Raw genomic sequence first — 19,836 nt, forward strand, 5'->3', positions numbered from 1 at the left:
GTTGAGGGATATATCTTTACCTCCCATTTTAATACAGGCACATGGATAATATACCCCTCTACAACCCCCCTCCCCCCAACCCTTTTACCTTATTACCAAAGAATAATAGTCTACATAAGATTCTTTTTTTTTTCTTGAAAAATATGTGATTTGAACATGTATGGTAAAAACAGCACAAACCAATTGCATAGAATGATGAAGATGGAATAGGTGGAGAAATACATATTTTCTAGAAAATATACCGTAGATACTTGTTTTAATTTGGTGTTTTAATATAGGCGATTTAGGAGGAGGTAATGCAGATATGAACGTTATTCAGTATCCACGCTTCAGAGGCCTTCGATTTTGATGGATCATATTATGAGTGGTGTCTTTTTTTTTGGTATTATATAAAGTCTATACCCTCTAATCATGAGACTTCCAAGTTAACACATGAAGCCATTACCATGTGCAGTGACTGTGCAGTCAAAGTATCACAACAGACCCTTCAGATCTTTAAGCCAGAATCTGCATCTGATGCAAGTACTGTAAATATGCATCTATATATATTTAACTGCTAGTCCCCGTCTTCCATACTGTTTACTTTGAAACCTTTTTCCCAGTATTACATATACCAGAGGCCTGTTCAGCAGAGCGAACGTTCGTGAGGGCTCGCCAAAATTCCTTATCTTTCCAACAGAAATGTTCGTGAGAGCTTGCGAACGTTCGCTCTGTTGAACAGGCCTCCGGCCACTCACAGATATGAATTGTGGACACTTTCCTTCGAGTTGCTACATCTCTGTTGATAGCATGTGTGGAGTTTTTAGCTAGCTGCAGATTTAGCAATTTTTCTTAAATATTTAATTTTAGCAATTTTGTAATGCCTAGAAAGATGACAGTGATATCCAGTATGGAATTGTTATCGATATACAATTTTAGCGACACACATTTGCTAAAAATGCCAAAATGGAATCAATAAAATTTCTGCTTCTATGGTAATTCTGTAACCTGGATCTGTACAGTAGTGGCCTTGTCTCCCTTACGTCCTTCCTCAGCAGCATGAGAACATGACACATGAAGACATTAGGGCATTTTTCAACTTGATTTTCTCAGTAATATTTCACAAGTTACAAAGACTTCAGTAAAATTTTATTGACATAAAAATGACAGGGATATAAAATGAGCAATTTAAAATCACAGAGACCAAGACCATTGAGTTACTGATTTATACAAACTATAAAGTATTGTATAAGACATTCTGTAATTAAACAGACATGGACCCTGTGGATAAAACATGATTGCATTAAAATGTACAAGATCTCGCATACATAAAGTAACAAACATCATCATTTATAGACCATTTGTTGAATCTCACATAAATTACATTTAACTCATATAATTCTATTCTCTATTTTATTTAAATAATTTCAAGCAATTTTGTAATTTTATGAATGACAATTTTACACTAGAGGGAACACAGAAGGCTTCATAAATCATAATACAAGTTCAGTATAAACAAATGAACATTATCCAGGATTTGGTGAGATCTGCGTGTGATGAGTGATGGAGAAGATAAAAGTCCTGCTTTTTTTCTGCTGCACTAAAAGTTTCTGACATTCACTGCTGCACTGTTGGTTGCTATGGTGATCTAAGTCATCAGGAGGCTTCCTCACTGGCCAGAAGTACAGTGTGCTGCCCACCCCCACTCACTGCTATCACTTTCCTGGAAAAAAAATGTAAACAATTCACAATTTAAACAAAAATTTACAAGAGCTACATGTATATATATACAAGGCCAAAAAAAATTAAATATACATTTTAATATTTGTGGTTAAATAACAATATCCTTTACTGGGCCCAAGTTGCAATTAAGGAAAAAAAAGAAAAACCAGGGCTTGTCCAAATGATTTTTATTTTGGTCACTTCATATCCTCTGATAAATCATTTACTTGTTCAAAGAATGAGATCCTAACACTCTTACACGTTTTTAAACCTGATGAGCATTTTAACAGGTCTAGGCGGCCTCTGTTTTTGGAGGATAGATTTTATCCTCTAAAAACAGAGGATAGAGGTGTCGCCACCTACCGGATTTTTCAAAATAAAGGGCAGTTAACTCTTAACCAAACAAATAACAGCAACTCTTGCATTTATCTGTTTATGAACCGTAACAAATAAAACGTAAAATTTCATGTGATGATGGATAATCTAGATATTAAATCAATATAACATAATTTATTTTGTAAATGCTGTCAATCAATTTTTTTAGTTTTAATTAAACTTTAAAGGTTAGTTAACAACGATCACCCTTACCTGTCTGAGACGTTAATTACTACCAAGCCGATTTTCCTGTACCGTAATTATGTGTAAAATGGTTTACAAATGTTGATAATTTTTTTTTTTTTTTTTTTTTTTTTTTTTTTTTTTTTTTTGAAAAATTAAGTTTATGTATTACTAGTATTTCATTTAATGAATAATTCTGAAACACATCATTTTTGTAATATTTTGTTTTAATTTATTATACATCTGTATGTACATGTATATAATAATGTTAATTTCTTAGTAAACATGTTAAATTATCTATTTTATTTATTTATATGCTTTTCAAATAATTTTTTTTTTTTTTATAATATTATTTATTTATCTGTTTAATTTATATTCATTCATTGCTTAAATTATAAGGCAGAGTATATTTTGTGTTTAAAATACGTTTCCTTATGTGTTTCTTTTTTTCTTCATTTTTAAATTAAGAGAAAATATGAAAGTAATATTATTTAAGTCCCTTTTTATTTGTCTTGATAGGGAAAAGCATAAAAATATAACAAAATGCCAAGAAATATTAAGTAAAAATGGAGTACAAGAAGTGCCAACTTTGAAAGCGTATTGTAAAAATTCTAGACATAGAATCTCAAATCGCCACATACAATCGATAGTTTAATGTTTGAACTTTAATATACATGTACTCTGGTGCTTGCACTTTTTGATTAAAGGTAGGCATGAGGCGTTTGAAAATTACCTGTGTTATCCTCTGAAATTGGAGGATAAACTATCCCACAATGCAATGCGGTTTCCATATATGGTAAAAAATTTGGCCGCCATATTGAATTAAGCTATCCTCCAAAAACGGAGGCCGCCTAGACCTGTTTAAAGCAGAATCACCATAGCCTGCCCTTTTTTGCTGTACAAGATAATAATGCATACCTAGTTAAGGATCCAGCAAGAATTTTATACATTTCTAATCCCTGTGACTCTGAATCAGAGTTATGACACACTCCTTGGTCATACTACCTTAAAGCTAAGTATATTTCAAAAGTTCAAAGCAAGGTTAGAGTTGAAGAAAGGCAGAGACAAAGAATCATCATAACAATGTGACCCTCTTCCCATCTCCACCCCAATCTTAGGTCTTGAGGGCAAGATATAGTATTTACTGACTAAATCCATTTTTTCCTACCTGGAGTTAAGTTGTTTTCCTGTCATTTTCTGAGGTGTTGTAATGTCTTCATCTTCTCCAGACCCCAGTTGTTGACTGGTTCCCATACCCCATGCATACACTTCACCTGTAAGTAAATGAATGTAAAACAATTTAAAAAAAAGCAATTGAAAATGTTGTAGCTCTGATTGAGTAAGAGTATAGGAGACCACCTGTAAGGGGGGTTGGGGGTTGGGGGGGGGGGGGGGTTGTGATATAATTAATATTGTTGTACCTGATTGAGTGAGGATATAGAATTGTTTCCAAGGGGGATGGGGTGAGATTAGATATAACGACATATAATTGATATACCTGATTCAGTAAGAGCATAGGAGACGGCCTGTCCAGCTGCCACCTGTTTACATGGGGGAAGGTCAAGGACAGCGGGGACTCTCTTTTCCTCGTTGGAATCCCCATGTCCGAGTCTGCCATATTCTCCTCTCCCGACTGTGTACACCTTCCCTGAAACATCATCAAAAGAATTAGAGTAGGTTAGATTTCCTTACACCATTATGTCATAAACAGAGTTTGTCAAATTGATATCAGTGACTTTTGAATCGAAAATGATTCTTTCAAAAAAGCAACCGCCATGCAGGTAAATGGCCTTCTTGCAACCAAAACAGAGCAATGTTCACTTAAGGCCTTTTTTTGCCCTGTAAATTTCTGAAAAATCAACTGCTGACTTTAAGTTGACAATGCATTGAGTATCACTATGGCTTTATATCTATTGAAAATAACATAACTTTCTGGCTTGTCAATGCATTATGACATCATAAACTGCATCATTATTCCCATATCCTGAAACCTCTGGTCCAAAATGTGCAATTATGTTATGATAGAACTGTTCCATTTATCTCTATTATTATGAAATAGTAACCTTCATGGAGTAACATGTAAATCACTGTATTTATGACTTACCGGCAGTGTCTAGACAAATGGCATGATGTTGGCCAGCATCGACCATCATAACTTTGATATTCTCCGACATAGATGTGACATACTCGGGGACGAATCTGTTTTCAAGGTCATTGGTTCCTGACAGAAATATACAAGAAAACTCTACATTATAATAATCAAATCAGGGCTAGAAAGTATGGATAATAAAAAGAAGGTGAAAAAATATTTCATTTCAACAATTTCAACTTTCATTTATAAACTCTTTGTTTTTAGATCTTGGAGGCTGAAGATATGAAAGATAGAAAAAATATCAGTTGATATTCTACTTCTTTATCATTTCATGCAATTTGTGCTCAAAACACATTTCATTTTAGATCTAGAGGTTTTTGTCATGTTTATGCTATGTAGTTCATAGCTCAAATTCAAAACAGAATTAGTATTTACATGTACTTCAAGTTCTACTTTTTCTTATAATAAAGTTATTTAAAATTGTTTTTCAGATTGTCTGTTTCTCTACTTACCTAGCTGATAGTAATTATTGAGACCCCAGGCATATATAGCTCCGGTTTCCTTTTCTCGGGCATACGACATGTACTGTCCACAAAACACATCATCAAATAACACTCGCTTCCTAGATTTATGTCGCAAACATCTAATAACACCTGGTTTTAATATATAATCTGCAAAATAAAAAATCATGTGATTTTAAATCAACTTTTCAAACCAAAACTTAGAAACCATACTACAAGGGAGGTAATCCAAGAATTTATAAACTGTAGATAAAATGCAAATTGGAAACAATACCTATCTATTCAGTATATTCTGTCTGTGTACTATGTTTTTGTTATTGAAAAGAAAAATAAATCAAGTGAATCCTACCTAGACCTTTCCTTCCTCCTCGCACAGAAAAGCACTCTGCCACTCTTCCCAGCTGTCCTTGTTCAGCACACCCTATAAAATAAGATAGGTAAAAGTGCTATAGGATCAATCTTATAAAAAAAATTTAATAACATCATAGCTAATCTATCCATATAGTTATTTTTTTGTCAATATTAACATGATAAACATAGTTGGAGTACACGTATATAAGAATTCTCACCACAGGAGTAGATTTCTCCCTTCTCTGTCAGACACAGTAGATGATCCCCACCGGAGGCGATCTTGACGACTGTTTCCCCTGGTAACATCTCTATAGGCTTCTCCATGATGCCATCTGGTGTCAGCCCTATCTTACCATTAGCATCCTGCACAGAGACAAAAAAAAAATGACCAATCATCTTAATTAATGTGGAGAAATGATCAATTCACTTAACTCATGTGAAGAAACTTTTAGGGATTTTAATAATTAAACATAACAGTAAACTAATCATCACTGATTTTGTTCTTCACTTTAAGCTTCTTTTTTTTTAAATACCAATTGAGAAAAAAGGATTTGTTGAAATCCAGAAAACAGATAAATCATAGTTATAAAATCTTCTGTCTATCAAATAAGTTACAGCTACACAGGGATGTGGAAAACCTGTAAATTAATGTTTTCCTTTTTTTCAAAACAATATGCACAACAGTTATACTTACTCTGAAATTTCCCCAGGCAAAGACCTTCCCTTCATCTGTCAGTACTGCTGAGTGACTGTCCCCAGCAGACAGCTGAATCCCTCGACCGAGGAAATCCACCTTGCCTGGGAGGGTTTCAGACCCCTCCTCTGACGTGTTTCTCCCTAAAGCACCCTCATCATTGCACCCAAAGGTATACACCTGAAAGTGAAAGTAACCAATCATAACCGCCAATGTACACTGCACGAACCTTAAAGAGAAAGTAGCAAATAAGTACAGCAAAAAAATTTAACCTCAGTTGTATAAAACACTTCAATGGAAAGCAAGAATGCAAGCAATTTTAAAACAAATTGAGATTGTGGAGGGAATGAAGAAAAACTCTCAATTTAAAATTTACTGTTCAATCTAAAGGAAATTTACTTTCATAATTCCCAATATTGTTTCTTAAAACAATAGTTAAAGCTATCCATTTTCAAGTTTTAATACTTACCTCGCCTTTGTTAGTTAAACACACAGTGTGCATGCCCCCAGCTACTGCTGAAACTATTTTCTGATTTTCAATGTTGACAAGAGCAGGTCGACTTTTTTCCATGACATCAGGACCAAGACCAAGCTGGCCGACATCTCCTTCCCCACAGGCCAGGACGACACCCGTAACCGTCACATCAGGGTGGGAGGGGTGTGTTACTAAATAAAGAAACACAATACAATAAACATAGTACAGCAATCATCATGGTTTTATTGAAGAAGACACAAATTATTTTCATCTTTACCAGAAATACCTGAACCTGATAACTTACTTTTGTGTTTCTTACTAGCGACCTTATTTTCCCCCTCCGACTCCCGAGCTCGCTTTCTCCCTCTTCCAGGCATCTGTAATTTAAAAAACTGAGTAATACGTCATCCATTATTGAGATGCCTTTAGAGTTGATATAAAACATTGTGCAAGAGTTGATCCATATTTTATTATATATCCCCCGGTATATACTGTAGAAGCACAAATTTTCGTGGGGATAAAATTTTGTTGAATTGTCATCTAAAAGGGTTTTGTAGCATTAAATTTTGTTGTTTCGAAAATTGAAAGTAACTCTATTCAATATATAGTCATCAAAAATTTTGTGTGGGATTTAATTTCATTGATAACTGTTAACAAAATAAACAAAATTTAATCCCCAATGAATATTTCTGCTTTTACAGTAGTGATGGGGTGTCGGTCTGTCCATTAAAATTATCAGTAACTTAGAATGCACCAAATTTTAAATTCATTCTACTTGACATTATGAGGATTCTTATCTTAATATGGGAAAAATGAAGTCACTTGAGGCTAGAACCTTTTACCAGACTTGCATGGAGTAGTTATTAAACCCTGTACTGTCAACTTATGTTTTAGTATGATACAAATTAATTCAAACACTTCTATTTGTAACTATTGGACAGTCATTCATTCCAACATGCACATTTTTAATAAATACACAGAAAAAACAAGTTACACAATTATGTAACAATTTATATTCATCTTCATACAAAAATAACATATGTAAAAACAAGTCAATTCCCCTTTTTTTTTTTTTTTATTAAATAAGCTCTGCATGGCCCTGACCCCCCCCCCCCCCCCCCCCAACCAGCAATACTTACACAATACTTACAATACACAATACTTACCTGCTGTGAAACACTCATCCCCCCCCCCCCCCCAACTACTTACCTGTTGTAAAACAGTTCCCTCTTGGAAGATGAAATTCTGTTGTTCCTCAGAGAGAGTCATGATTGAGACTGGTTTGCAGAACCTACCTGTTGTGTACCTGTATATATCACCTGAACAATTGTCACCAGGGGTAATTACCCCTAGCTGAGTTCACTCACAGATGGACAGGTGTCATTATCTCACAATTACACAATGTCAACTGACCCCCACAGGATAAATCCCACCCCAATGATTCAATACCTCTGAATTAATGGTCATGCTGAATTTCTCTCTCAGACTACCTATAATTACTTATATATATATGTCTGGGAATAAACTTAATGTGTTTATATAATTATCACAGGTGTTCTAGGCTCTGTTTTCTAAGATGACATTTAATGTGACTGCCTGATAATGCAGACATTTATCACAGTTCAGTCCAGATTTACACATAAACATGATAAAAAAGCAGGCATTAATTACCTGGACAATCTACTTTTTGCTTATCTTTTCCTCATCTCTAAAAATCTATTCTATTTTACTCCATTAATCTCTTAAATTAATTCCATCTATCAAACTTTTCCACTAAATAAGCACCTGTACAACATATAATATATATGAAAAGCCAAACATAAAACAAATGTGTGGGGTTTTTTTGTTTCCGACTTAAAAAAATCTCTTGAGTTGGTCAAACCTACTTTTTCTCCATTTGTAATACCATTATCAAACATAAGATATACCATGTATACAGAGGGGCATAAAATTCTCTTTCTACAAGGACGTCCCCTTCTCTTTAAAAGAAATTTAATGTTATTTATCTAATATCTATATATAATCTCCATACTGAACATCTTGCAAAGTGATTTAGAAGTAAACTAACATAAAACAACTAACCATCCATGGTACTTAAAAAAGTGAAGAAAAGCTCATTTACATAATATTTTTGACAACCAATTTACAGTTTAATATAAATGTTGATGAAACATCTGAAAGTACTCAGAGCAAACACAAAGTCTGGTCAGGAGATGAAATTTCTTTCCGATATGTTGATTATTACTGAAAAGATTCATATAACGTCGAGTTATATTATTAATTTGGTAAAATTTGGGAAAGCACAGTTTCACTTTAATAATTTGACTCTTAATCACTATAGTACACTAATTAAATTAAACCAGAGACCTGACTGATGCAGAGGAATTTCGAGCTATGAAGTTGACACGTGCACTTCCTAAAAAAATATAGCGTCACGGAACCATTGTATACTAATTTTTATGCAAAATTTATTCGGCTATACATACCTTTGGACTACACTATTAAATTATGAGGTCTGTTTTCTTTACAATAAATGTTATTTACTTCGCTTAAAAGTCCCGCGCAATATTCCGGAACTTTCCGCTTTACGATCCCGATGGTGAGAAAAAGCGTTGGTGAAACGTCGAGCTTTGTAAAATTTGTAGGAAACCAAGTCTATATTGGTTTTTATAAATTCGAGGTATGGCAAACAATATTTTCACTTAGTTTAAGCTACTTTTTTCTTTAAAGAATATTTATTTCATACACATAATTCATTTTCATTACTTGACGCTGTATTTTTGTCTTATAATGATGTTAAAGTTAGAGGAAATTCGAAATACAAATTATGATAAGAAGGAAATGCAGTTCTCTACACTGAGGGTAGATTTCACTGTTTAGTATAATTTTTTTTTTCTATAATTTATCAATTTACTGCATCAACTTAGGTGTATAGTTTACTTGTTTCATGATAAATGCTATAACCAGGTCCAGCACAATCTCTTGATCAAGCTATATAGCTTGAAATAGCTATATAGCTTTATTAAGCTATTCAAAATAGCTTGATAAAGCTATTTATATGCAGGTTTTCACAAAAATTTTATTTGTACAAAATAGACAAAAAGTCGCAAGTATTTGACTATTCATATATTTAATATGGGTTATCAGATCAACAACCCAAATCAAAGATAGTTCTAACATTGCAGCATTTGAATACTTTTAAGCAAAAGATGAATTTCCATTGTTTGGGTAACTGTACACTACCTTGTGTGCGTTGAGGCATGGATAAGTATGATTGCTTCTCATTGTACTGAATTATTACCAATCAATTATCTTGTTGACCATAATTGGCCTCCTTTATAATTTCACTGAAGAAGTAACTGTATCAGCTGCTTTATATAGCCCCAAAACTTTTAGAACTTTGAGTACAAAGTCTCTTAAGGAGACGCAATTTGATGAGTGATTTTTACATGCATTATTTTCATAAGAGTTCAAGGTTGAATATCATCACTGCACCAAGGTGCGACTTTTTGTGCATACTTGGAAAATAACACATTTGAGAAAAAAGTGTGATAAAATAGCTAAATCAAGCTATTCTGAATAGCTTAATAAAGCTATATAGCTAAATCAAGCTATATAGCTTAATCAAGAGATTGTGCCCGACCTGATAACAAAGATTTATTTCATTTTGAATATTATTTTCAGTTACTTTTGAACAGTTAAGAATAAAATGGGAGACAGATACAACATCCACAGTCAGTTAGAGCACCTGCAGTCTAAGTACATTGGTACTGGTCATGCTGACACAAACAAGTGGGAGTGGCTGACCAATCAACACAGAGACAGTGCGGCTTCGTACATGGGACATGCTGACATGCTAAACTATTTTGCTTTAGCGGAAAACGAGTCTAAAGCCAGAGTCCGATTTAACTTGATGGAGCGTATGTTACAGCCATGTGGACCCCCACCAGAGAGGCCAGAGGATTGAGGCTTCTAGGGGGGAGAACTCTGTGAAAAGGGAGATGGCATGTTATTTGAAATGCACAATACACAATAATTAATTTTCAAGGATCATTCATTTGTTTTATATGTACTTTTAAGATCATCCTTTGATTTTCATTCCAATATTATTCTCATTTATGTAATGTTTATAGAAAGAAGAGATTTAGAGTTATGAGTGTATTATAACTGGTCAGATTATTTTAGGTTGAAGATTTTTTTGTCACTACTGCTGTGTAGCCTAATTATGTATCAGCATGTGAAAAGTAAAGCTAATTTTGTTTTAAACAGCTGTGTGGGGATTTTCCTGAAATTAATATTGTTATGTGGAAACTTTTAGATGTATTTATTAAAGGTACACAAATACAATGCTTTAATTCTTTGTTTTACGTTCAAACTATATGGCTGAACAATAATATCCATATCATGATATATTGCATTTTGTTGACAAAGAATATCATGTTGCAATATATTTTATTTTTTATAGTATTGATGCATAGTCAAATTGCTCTGACATTGACATTAAAATATTCAGTTTAAAATGTCAGAAACATGTGCCAAACAGTCAGGCAAAAGCTGAAGTCAACACACCAATGTGATGGACACAAGTCTTTTACATCATGTTTTGCTGAATGGTTCATCTTAATTTTATATTTTCAAATAATTTAATTCTGATTGTAATGCACTATTTGATTGGATAAAAAATTTACTTTATGTCGTATAAATTGGGTTGCCTACATCACATTGACTTGCGTTAAAAACGTATCGATCTGCCTGACGTTACATTTAAAATTTTGTACAATTTGAAGTCATTTTTTAAGGGCATTCATCTTTTTTCTTACACTAAATGAAAATTAAATTATAAGGTTTATAAAGCGTAAACTGCCCCAACCCACTTTATACCATATAAATTGGGTAGCTATTAAATTCATTCCTTAATTAAAACTGTAGTTTTAGAATAGATATATGTATATATATATATATATATATATATTTCCATTTCTATTTGTTTTCTCTGTGATAACTCTTTGAAAGTTAGGAGAGTTGATTTCTTGATCATTCTAACGGAATGCAAATTTTGCCAAGCGAAAGGTCAGTAGCTAAGAAGGCATAATATGCATGTAATTCTCGTGTGGCTGTCTTTGTGTCTGACTCTAAGGAGGCCTAATATGCATGTAATTCTCGTGCGGCTGTCTTTGTGTTTGAAGTCAGTGGGCGGGGACTATTGAAATTGACATGTGAGGTCTCGTGTAATTTAAATCTATTAGTCTACATTTTTAAAATCTAAATTTACAATTTTATTTTAAAATGAAATGGAAGTATAAGGAATCACTGTCTAGTTAGTAGAGTATGCCAGGGACATCAACGATAGTTGGAAACGTGGGATAATTTATGCATAACGGGCTTCGCCCGTTATGCAAATTATCCCACGTTTCCAACTATCGGCTTCGCCCGTTATGCAAATTATCCCACGTTTCCAACTATCGTTGATGCCCTGGCATACTCTACTAACTAGACAGTGATTCCTTAAATATTCTGGATATAAATAGAAGTTAAAAAAGTAAGAAAAATTAAGATCATTTACTTTTTATGTGAAAAAATCCAATACATGAATATATCATAATACATGTACAATGTTCCTATATAGTATTTTATCCTAAAAACTTGCAGTTGTTGATTTTATCCTCTTAACTTGCTGCTGTGGAAGTGTGAGAATTTATGTTGTATTGGGGAATGTTAGAATGTCAGTACCACAGGTCTACTGGAGATACTAGATTTAATTCTATGGAAATAGTATTTCTGTCACTGTGGTTGTTACAGTGATATTACCACTAGTTTATGGTGGAGATAGATTTCTAACGGGGTTGATGTTCTTTGAAAGTTGAACTGCACTCTCTCTCTCCCTCTCTCTCTGAGGAGGGGGACAAGATGCTAATGCTTATTCTTTTGCGGTCTCCTGTCACATATAATATTGTACGGTGGCTAGTGACAAAAGCCATGTTGGAAGAACATAGACGTCGATTTGTCACGGAAATAAATTCTTGATGTGATTAGTTTTACAGTATTTTTGAAAAATTTATTCAGCTTATTTACGATCTCCAATTCGCTAATTCAATATAAAGAATGGTTGGTAATTCTTGAAGAAGATGACTTTTGATGAATACGTGAGTGGGAAGAGTACCCATCAGAAAAATGTCACCTGCGAGGCGATGTCCCAGAAACACAACTTATTAACCTTTCAAACAACTCTACAACAGCTGATACACTCCTTTCCAGTCCTTTTTAATTTATTTAATAAAACATGTTCAAAACAATTAAAACATCTGACACAACATTGCTTGGGGTCCGACCCCCCCCCCCCTTCTCCGAAATATATTTTTAGGAATAATTTATCTTTTTAAATACTTGTACACACATATATTGTAGGAAAGTAAGGGTTTATTCTTCGAAAATTCAAAGGTATAAGTTCGTTTTTTTATGAAACATAAACTAATCAACAAGAAATAGTGAGGATTAATTAACCTGAAGTCAGACCTGTTCAAAGTCAGGCTTTCAGATAACACTCATTGTTCTTGTGGATATACCAATGAAAACACTGAACACTTTTTTTTTGTATTGTAAGAATTATGCTGAAATAAGATTAGAATTATTTCACACTATAAGAAATAACAAAGGAACAATAGACCTTGACACAATTCTATTTGGGGACTCAAACTTGGGACAACAAAATAATATGAACATAGTTAAAGCCGTACACAAATATATTAAAAAATCGAAAAGATTTTTATGAATACCCAGCGTAACCATTCTGTATCTATTACAACCCCTTTCCTTCTTTCTTTGCCCCCCCCCCTTTTCTTATGTCCCTGCACTTTTTTTGTATTGTACATTTGTTGGTTGTACATCACGTGTATATGTATATGTCATTTTGTTTGTGTTGGAGAGGACAATTCTAAGTTGGTAAAACTTGTGTCCAATCCTATTGATTATGTTTCAATAAAATATGTTTAAATACACAATACCTGAATCAAAATTAGGATCTGAAGCAAAGACTATAACTCTACATTAATTGCTTATTGCACATTAATTTAAATGAGTACTAATTATCTCTCCATATATAAACTTTGCTAATTAACCAGACGTGATTAAGACAGGGATGATTAAAACTGTTAATGATGTAAAAGCTACACTGTTTGTTTTTAATTGTTCGTTAATTAAGATCCCCGCTTCTGTTGAGTAAATGTCGACTCTAACAATTCAAAATTATATAAAACTCTTGCTTTCTGTCAGCTTGATCAGTGTTGGAAAACAATTGTAAAGAAAATGGTATGGTTAAATCTAGTTGGTTATAAAGCATTTTTGTATACAATCCTGCAACGTAAAATGACTTAATTTAAACAAAAGGATTATGAAAGAAACCTTAAATATTTTCTGATACAATTTTTTATGAACTCTATTACAGGTGGGATACAATATAGATATTTCGCTACACAATTCTTCATTTGTATTTGAAGAATGGAAGACGTCTAATGTAACAGGTAAGTGTTCATGTGATAACTTATATATAAATATTGTTCTTCCATACAGTTATTTAAAAAATATAAATTAAGGAATAAAAACTAAAATAAGATTTTTTGTATTATATAATAGAAAAATAAACACACTCTCTCTCCCAATTATCAAATTCTTCATTATGATTTTTAAAAGATCGAACGCCATTTTTTTTTTTTTTGTAAAAAGTTAGGAAAACATTGCATCTATAACTGTGCTGGCTACTGCATAGCAACAACGTCCAAATTTGGTTTTAAAAATTTCATTTATCCATCTACTAGGTTTGGTGGGGGCCATATTGTTTAGTACAGGGATTTCGTTTCTACACGAAGCCATCACAGTATTTATGAAAATCCAAGAATTCAAACTTCAAAACAGGTAATTCCTTTATTTATTTTTTACAATGTAGATTGATTTTTTTCTCTCACTTGTATATAAAATTGGTCCGCTGCCAGGAAACATGAAAGTCTTTATGATGATGCAAAATTCATTTTTTAAAATCCTTTCACGAAGGATTCTTAGGGATGTAATTAAATATCCTTTCTTACAATAGTGCATGGAAACCCACTAAAATTTCTGAACAAATAATCTCTAAGATATTAATTTGTTTATATTCGTTTCAGACGTCACAAAGTTCCAGTGCACCTCGGTTTATCGGCCGCTCACGTGATCCTGACATTTCTTCGCGTCATCCTCGTCCTGGCTGTTTTATCTGGAAACATCTGGGTGTGGATATCAATAGGTGTGGGAACTGGAACAGGATACTTTTTTATGAGACCATGTCTTGTCTGCAAAACACGCGAAACAACGAGCGATTATGACGTCACCAGTGAAGGACGTGTTCGATTGCAGACGGTCAGAAAATTAGGTCACTACAGCGTGCAGAAAATAACACAACAATCCAAAGTCACACAGAAGGAGAAACAAGACGTTTATTTCAGACAAACAACAGAACACAACAACAATACGCATGATACAGATAAACAGACACAACCCCTTCTAAACACAGCACCTCAAAGTGCAGAAAGGTCAAATCTCAGCCCTCAAGAGTCAATGACCTTCCTCCCCAGCGCTCAACCCACGATACAGAACATGAGCAACGAGGAACGCTGGGATTACATCCGGGAAACTTTCCAAAAGCTGTCCCGATCTCATCTGTATGAAGGTTTAGAAAGACAGCGTCGGCAGCAGGATAAGAGTTTTGTCCCCTGTGATAGTCCACTCAACTCCAGCCAGCCACGGTGGGAGAGCTCGTTTGACGCTTCTACGGTGGACATCCAGGACCTTCTGAACGAAGAGGAGATGATCAGGACGGTGGGAGATCCTGCGAAACTTTAAATGTGTGACTAACTATCTGTAAAAATTATAAGTTCTGACCTTGTTATCCCAGCCTATTTATTACTAAGTAATTTTATTGCAATGTGAAATGGTTTTTTTTTTTATTTTTGTAGAAAAAAGCTTACGTTGATAAATTATTTTCTTCATTTCTGTGTGTATATATGTATTTTTTATTTAGATATGTTAAGACGATGCTTCTGTATGGGAAGGAGTTGGGGTCATATACATGTGTTTAACCCAAACCCAGGACATCGAACATCTTAAACATAAACCTCCTACGGTTCGACCATGTTCTTCTTTACCGCTTCAACTATAGTCAACGACGAACTTAAATAACTTATTTTAGAAGGACCGACATCTAAGGAACCCCGATCTTTCAAATGATGACAAATATTCAGAAACATTGCGAATTCTTTCGAAGATTTAGAGGGTCAAATACGAAGGAGAAAACTTTGACACTGTCAGAGTGAATTAAAAATATAAGGTAGATGTTAACGGTTGAGGGGCAATATGAAAAAAATCTCTCTTTCTATTTTCATTCAGAAGTGATGAAAGAATTAGATACATGTAGATAACATGACCAATACATGTAGATAACATGACCAATATGTATTGGTCCCATGCAGCTGACAAAGCAGATAACAACATAGTCTTTGTAAGGCTCATTAATTGCATTTCGGATGAACTTGCATTTAATTAAGGACTCTAAATATTAAGTTTATATATTCCAATTTCATTATTGGGATCCAGTCATTTACCCCGAGGAGAAATGTCCAAAGACAACAATTTTTTGATGACCAGAAATCACAGATCCTTACTTAAGTGGGGAAGATACATACAAATCGTGATAGGTTCATTTAGATTGTGGACTGAAAAAATGCTTAAAGTGCATTAATTGATAAGAATTTTAGTAATTTACTGTAGATTTTAATTTATTTAGTAATAGATCTAAGGAAAGATCACTGTAAATGCATAAAATACCATGAAATTAGAAATTTTTAGTGTGCAGTGTATACTGGGACCACAGCTTAAAACATGAAATGGATAAGAATGGACTAAACTGTTACTTTGTAGTGGAAATCGATGAAATAGCACAATTACAGATTAGATATGTGAAATTTGCTAATACATACCATATGTGGATCCATGTATTTCTTCCGAAAGTGGGGGGGGGGGGGGTGTCACTAAAAAAATTCAGACTCGGATATTTTTTGACAATCGAGGGGAAAAACCCATCAACTTTTCTAAACCTTATAAACCCTTTCTTGTGTGTGTGTGAGGGTGTGTGTGTGTGTGTGTGTGTGCTTTCGCGGAAGTGGAGGGGGGAGGGTTCTGTCGCTTATCTTTACAGATATATATAATTCATCCAAAAATCCCAGGGGATCGAACCCAATGATCCCCATTTACCACTCACATCCGCACATGCATATGATGGCATATGGACCTAGAAACAACATGTACTAATGTGTTTTACAAGAAAAGAGAACTGTTTAGAACGGAATTTACGATATCTTAACTTAGATATTCCTAAGATACTTTCGTTTTACACTCTTAGACGTATCTCAAGATAGTCCTAAGTAATATCCTAAGACACGTCTTAAGACACAGGAAATTTTCATAAGCATGCCTGCTGGTCTTCAAACAAACTGTTGGAAATCCGATGAACACTAATTGTGCTCCTTTATTAGCCGACCTGTTTTTATATTCCTATGAGGGAGAATTTATTCAAAAACTTCTATATGAGAAGAAGAAAACACTTGCTGTGGCCTTCAACTCGACGTTTAGATACATGTATATCGACGACTTATTATTTATCAACAATAGTTACTTCCATTCATATATCCCAGTGAACTTGATATAAAAACACCAAAGAGTCTACCACATCTGTTTCACATTTGGTTGTTTTACTGACTTTAGACGATAAAGGCAAACTAATAACTTAACTGTATGACAAACGAGATGACTTCAGCTTTTCCATCGTCAAATTTTTCTTATTTATATAGTAATATATCCCACTATCACCTGCATATGGTGTTTACATCTCCCAACTTATTTGACACTCTTGAGCATGCCCCGAGTACGATCAATTTATAAACCAAGACAAGCTACTGACAGATAAGTTGATGTTACTCGGATTTCAACAACCTCGTTTAATGTCAGCATTTCGTAAATTCTATGGTTGTTATAATGACCTTGTTAGCAAATATAATCTGCCATTGGATCGTATGTTGGCAGACGTGTTTCATACCAATTGTTGGACCTTTGTTTTTATACAGACTTTGACTACGGAATGTTTCATCTACCTAATCTATACATATGGTTCATGGCGGATATGACCGGTCAACAGCTTATTCCTCTTGGGCACCTGATCCCACCTCAGAAATTTCCAGGGGTCCCTGTTTTGTGCCCTCTTTACATGTATTTTTTATAGATTTTTGAGATTGACACTGTTCGTCATCATGATTCGATATATCAAATTGATCTCAAAATAAAAGACACCACATAATCTGACAAATCTGCTTCACATATGAATATTTTACTAGAAAACGACATTGATGGCAAACTAACAACTAAACTTCAATTTTTTTTATCGCCAACTTCCCTTATCTATGTAATATTATAACATTATCACTTGCATATGGAGTTTATGTCTTCAAGTTTCTTCTTATACTAAGTTCGAACAATTTTTAAAACTAGGCAGGCTATTGACAAATGATTTGATGTAACAAAGGTATCAACAATCTCGTTTAAAATCAACATTTTGCAAATTTTATATCAGATACAATGACTTTGTTTACAAATACAATCTTTTTTTTTCAAATCGAATGTAATCTGACGTCTTTCATACATATTATTCGGCCATTATTTTCACAATGATTTGTATACAGACATTTCCGTTTACCTAATCATTTTGATGATGGCAAGGGACATACATCAGGTGTGACCGGTAGACAGGGGATTCCTCCATGGCACCTGCTCCCACTCTGTTTTTCAGAGGTAAATGATGGCTCTGTTCACAGTTTGTTTTGTTCAAATGGACTTTGAGTATGATCTCTGTTCCTTTTCTTCACATTTCATCGAATACATTTGTTATATGTCCTAGATGAGTATGAATAATAGATGAATAATATGTATGAACTACCATTCATATGTTGACTCATATATCCCAGTGAGCTTGAAATGAATGAAATGAAAGATACCCCAGAGTCTGACACATCTGTTTCATATTTTATATATTTTTGTAGAAAAAGACTAATGGTAACCTGACAACAAAGCTTTATGATAAAGCTTTCTGATAAACGATAAACATAAGTAAGGGAAGTTGACGATTGAAAAGTTGAAGTCATCACGACTTCAACTTTTCAATTATCAACTTTCCTTACTGATGTAGCAATATACCCTTACTACCTGCATATGGGGTTTATGTCTCTCAGTTTATTCGATACGCATGAGCATGCTCTACCTATGAACAATTTCCAAAACTAGGCAAGCTACTAATTGACAAACTAGATAATGAAACACGGATTTCAACAGTCTCGTTTGAAGTCATCATTTCGCAAGTTTTATGGTCGATAGTGTTAGGCCACTATTTACACACTGTATTGTCTAAGGATTTTCCAGTTTTTTCCCGATCATGACAGGGAGCACAAGGCGGGTGTGACCGCTCGGCAGGGATGCTCATTCCTCCTTGGCACCTGACCCCACCTCTGATGTGTTTGGAGGTCCGTGTTTGCTCTGCTCCCGATTTGTATTGTTTGAATGGACTTTGAGCCTGAATATACTATACAATTATTGGTGTTTTTGAGGTCAATACAATGATTAACCAGCTGAGGAGTACAATATTTACCGAGCTCGAAGGGCCAAGTGAATATTGTACTTCGAAGGTGGTTAAATCATCATATTGACTGCAAAAACAATAATTGTCTTATTATATGATTCAATGATTTAATTATTCAAACTCATTCAGCAGTTCATGCCATCTTACTTATTTACATTTGCTGACGTCTTAGCCAAATGCAATGAGAGAAGCAGGGATAAATAAACATTACCAGACGTATTAATTTGGAATTTTTTAAATCTACTTTAGTTGTTACGAAAAAAAGAAATAATATCAGGCTCTTTTATAGAATAGATTTTGAAAGGGTTGGGGGCATTATCAGAGAAATTGACAGCTGAAAAAATCTTTGATTAGCCCCCACGAAAAGAGAATTCTTTTTAACTTCAAATTTTGTTTTGGGGTTGGGGAGGGGTACGTTAGGGGTGGGGTATTAAGGTCCATTAGTGGGGGACCAGCCTTTCAATGAATATTTTTAGTCTAAATTAAAAGTAATTATTTACGTTTAGAAAAAAATTGTTTGGAGGGGGGGGGGTCCCTACACACCTACCCACCCCAAATTATATATTCCCTAATGTTATTTTCACCTGAGTGGAAGTCGGTAGCAAGTGAAATAGCTTTCCAAAACTATTTTTATCAACTGAAATTTCCCAATCTATTTTTAGACCAATGTAGAGAAAATAAATCCTTGCATTCTCCTGGAAGGTCACGTTCATATGAATATAACGTCGTATTTTCTCT

The 19,836-nt window shown here is 34.1% G+C and overlaps 3 protein-coding genes across 4 annotated transcripts; 2 read left to right on the top strand and 1 right to left on the bottom strand.

Annotated features, from left to right (window-relative positions):
* Positions 1-1,111: 1,111 nt before the first annotated feature.
* Positions 1,112-8,993, bottom strand: LOC133200788 (regulator of chromosome condensation-like). 2 transcript variants are annotated; one of them, XM_061336586.1, is made up of 11 exons: positions 8,879-8,993; positions 6,697-6,769; positions 6,387-6,583; positions 5,918-6,097; positions 5,442-5,586; positions 5,222-5,293; positions 4,864-5,022; positions 4,364-4,480; positions 3,758-3,907; positions 3,428-3,533; positions 1,112-1,702 (listed from the first exon to the last, which is right to left on the bottom strand). In XM_061336586.1, exons 2-11 carry the CDS (start codon positions 6,767-6,769, stop codon positions 1,636-1,638), a joined length of 1,266 nt encoding a protein of 421 aa, XP_061192570.1. In that variant the 5' UTR covers positions 8,879-8,993; the 3' UTR covers positions 1,112-1,635. The 2 variants fall into 2 exon arrangements, with proteins under 2 accessions (XP_061192570.1, XP_061192569.1); XM_061336585.1 differs by lacking the exon at positions 8,879-8,993 and adding an exon at positions 7,602-7,718.
* On the top strand, positions 8,992-10,739 carry LOC133200789 (splicing factor 3B subunit 5). The gene is made up of 2 exons (XM_061336587.1): positions 8,992-9,072; positions 10,077-10,739. The coding sequence occupies exon 2, from the start codon at positions 10,102-10,104 to the stop codon at positions 10,357-10,359; it is 258 nt and encodes an 85-aa protein (XP_061192571.1). The 5' UTR covers positions 8,992-9,072; positions 10,077-10,101; the 3' UTR covers positions 10,360-10,739.
* A 1,778-nt stretch (positions 10,740-12,517) lies between these two features.
* On the top strand, positions 12,518-15,346 carry LOC133200852 (uncharacterized). Its single transcript, XM_061336668.1, has 4 exons — positions 12,518-12,535; positions 13,834-13,909; positions 14,204-14,300; positions 14,546-15,346. The coding sequence occupies exons 1-4, from the start codon at positions 12,518-12,520 to the stop codon at positions 15,258-15,260; spliced, it is 906 nt and encodes a 301-aa protein (XP_061192652.1). The 3' UTR covers positions 15,261-15,346.
* Positions 15,347-19,836: the final 4,490 nt, after the last annotated feature.

This window comes from Saccostrea echinata, unplaced genomic scaffold, assembly GCF_033153115.1.
Source record: "Saccostrea echinata isolate AGI-Se365-2 ecotype Australia unplaced genomic scaffold, CSIRO_AGI_Sech_v1 ptg000041l, whole genome shotgun sequence".
Classification (NCBI taxonomy): domain Eukaryota; kingdom Metazoa; phylum Mollusca; class Bivalvia; order Ostreida; family Ostreidae; genus Saccostrea; species Saccostrea echinata.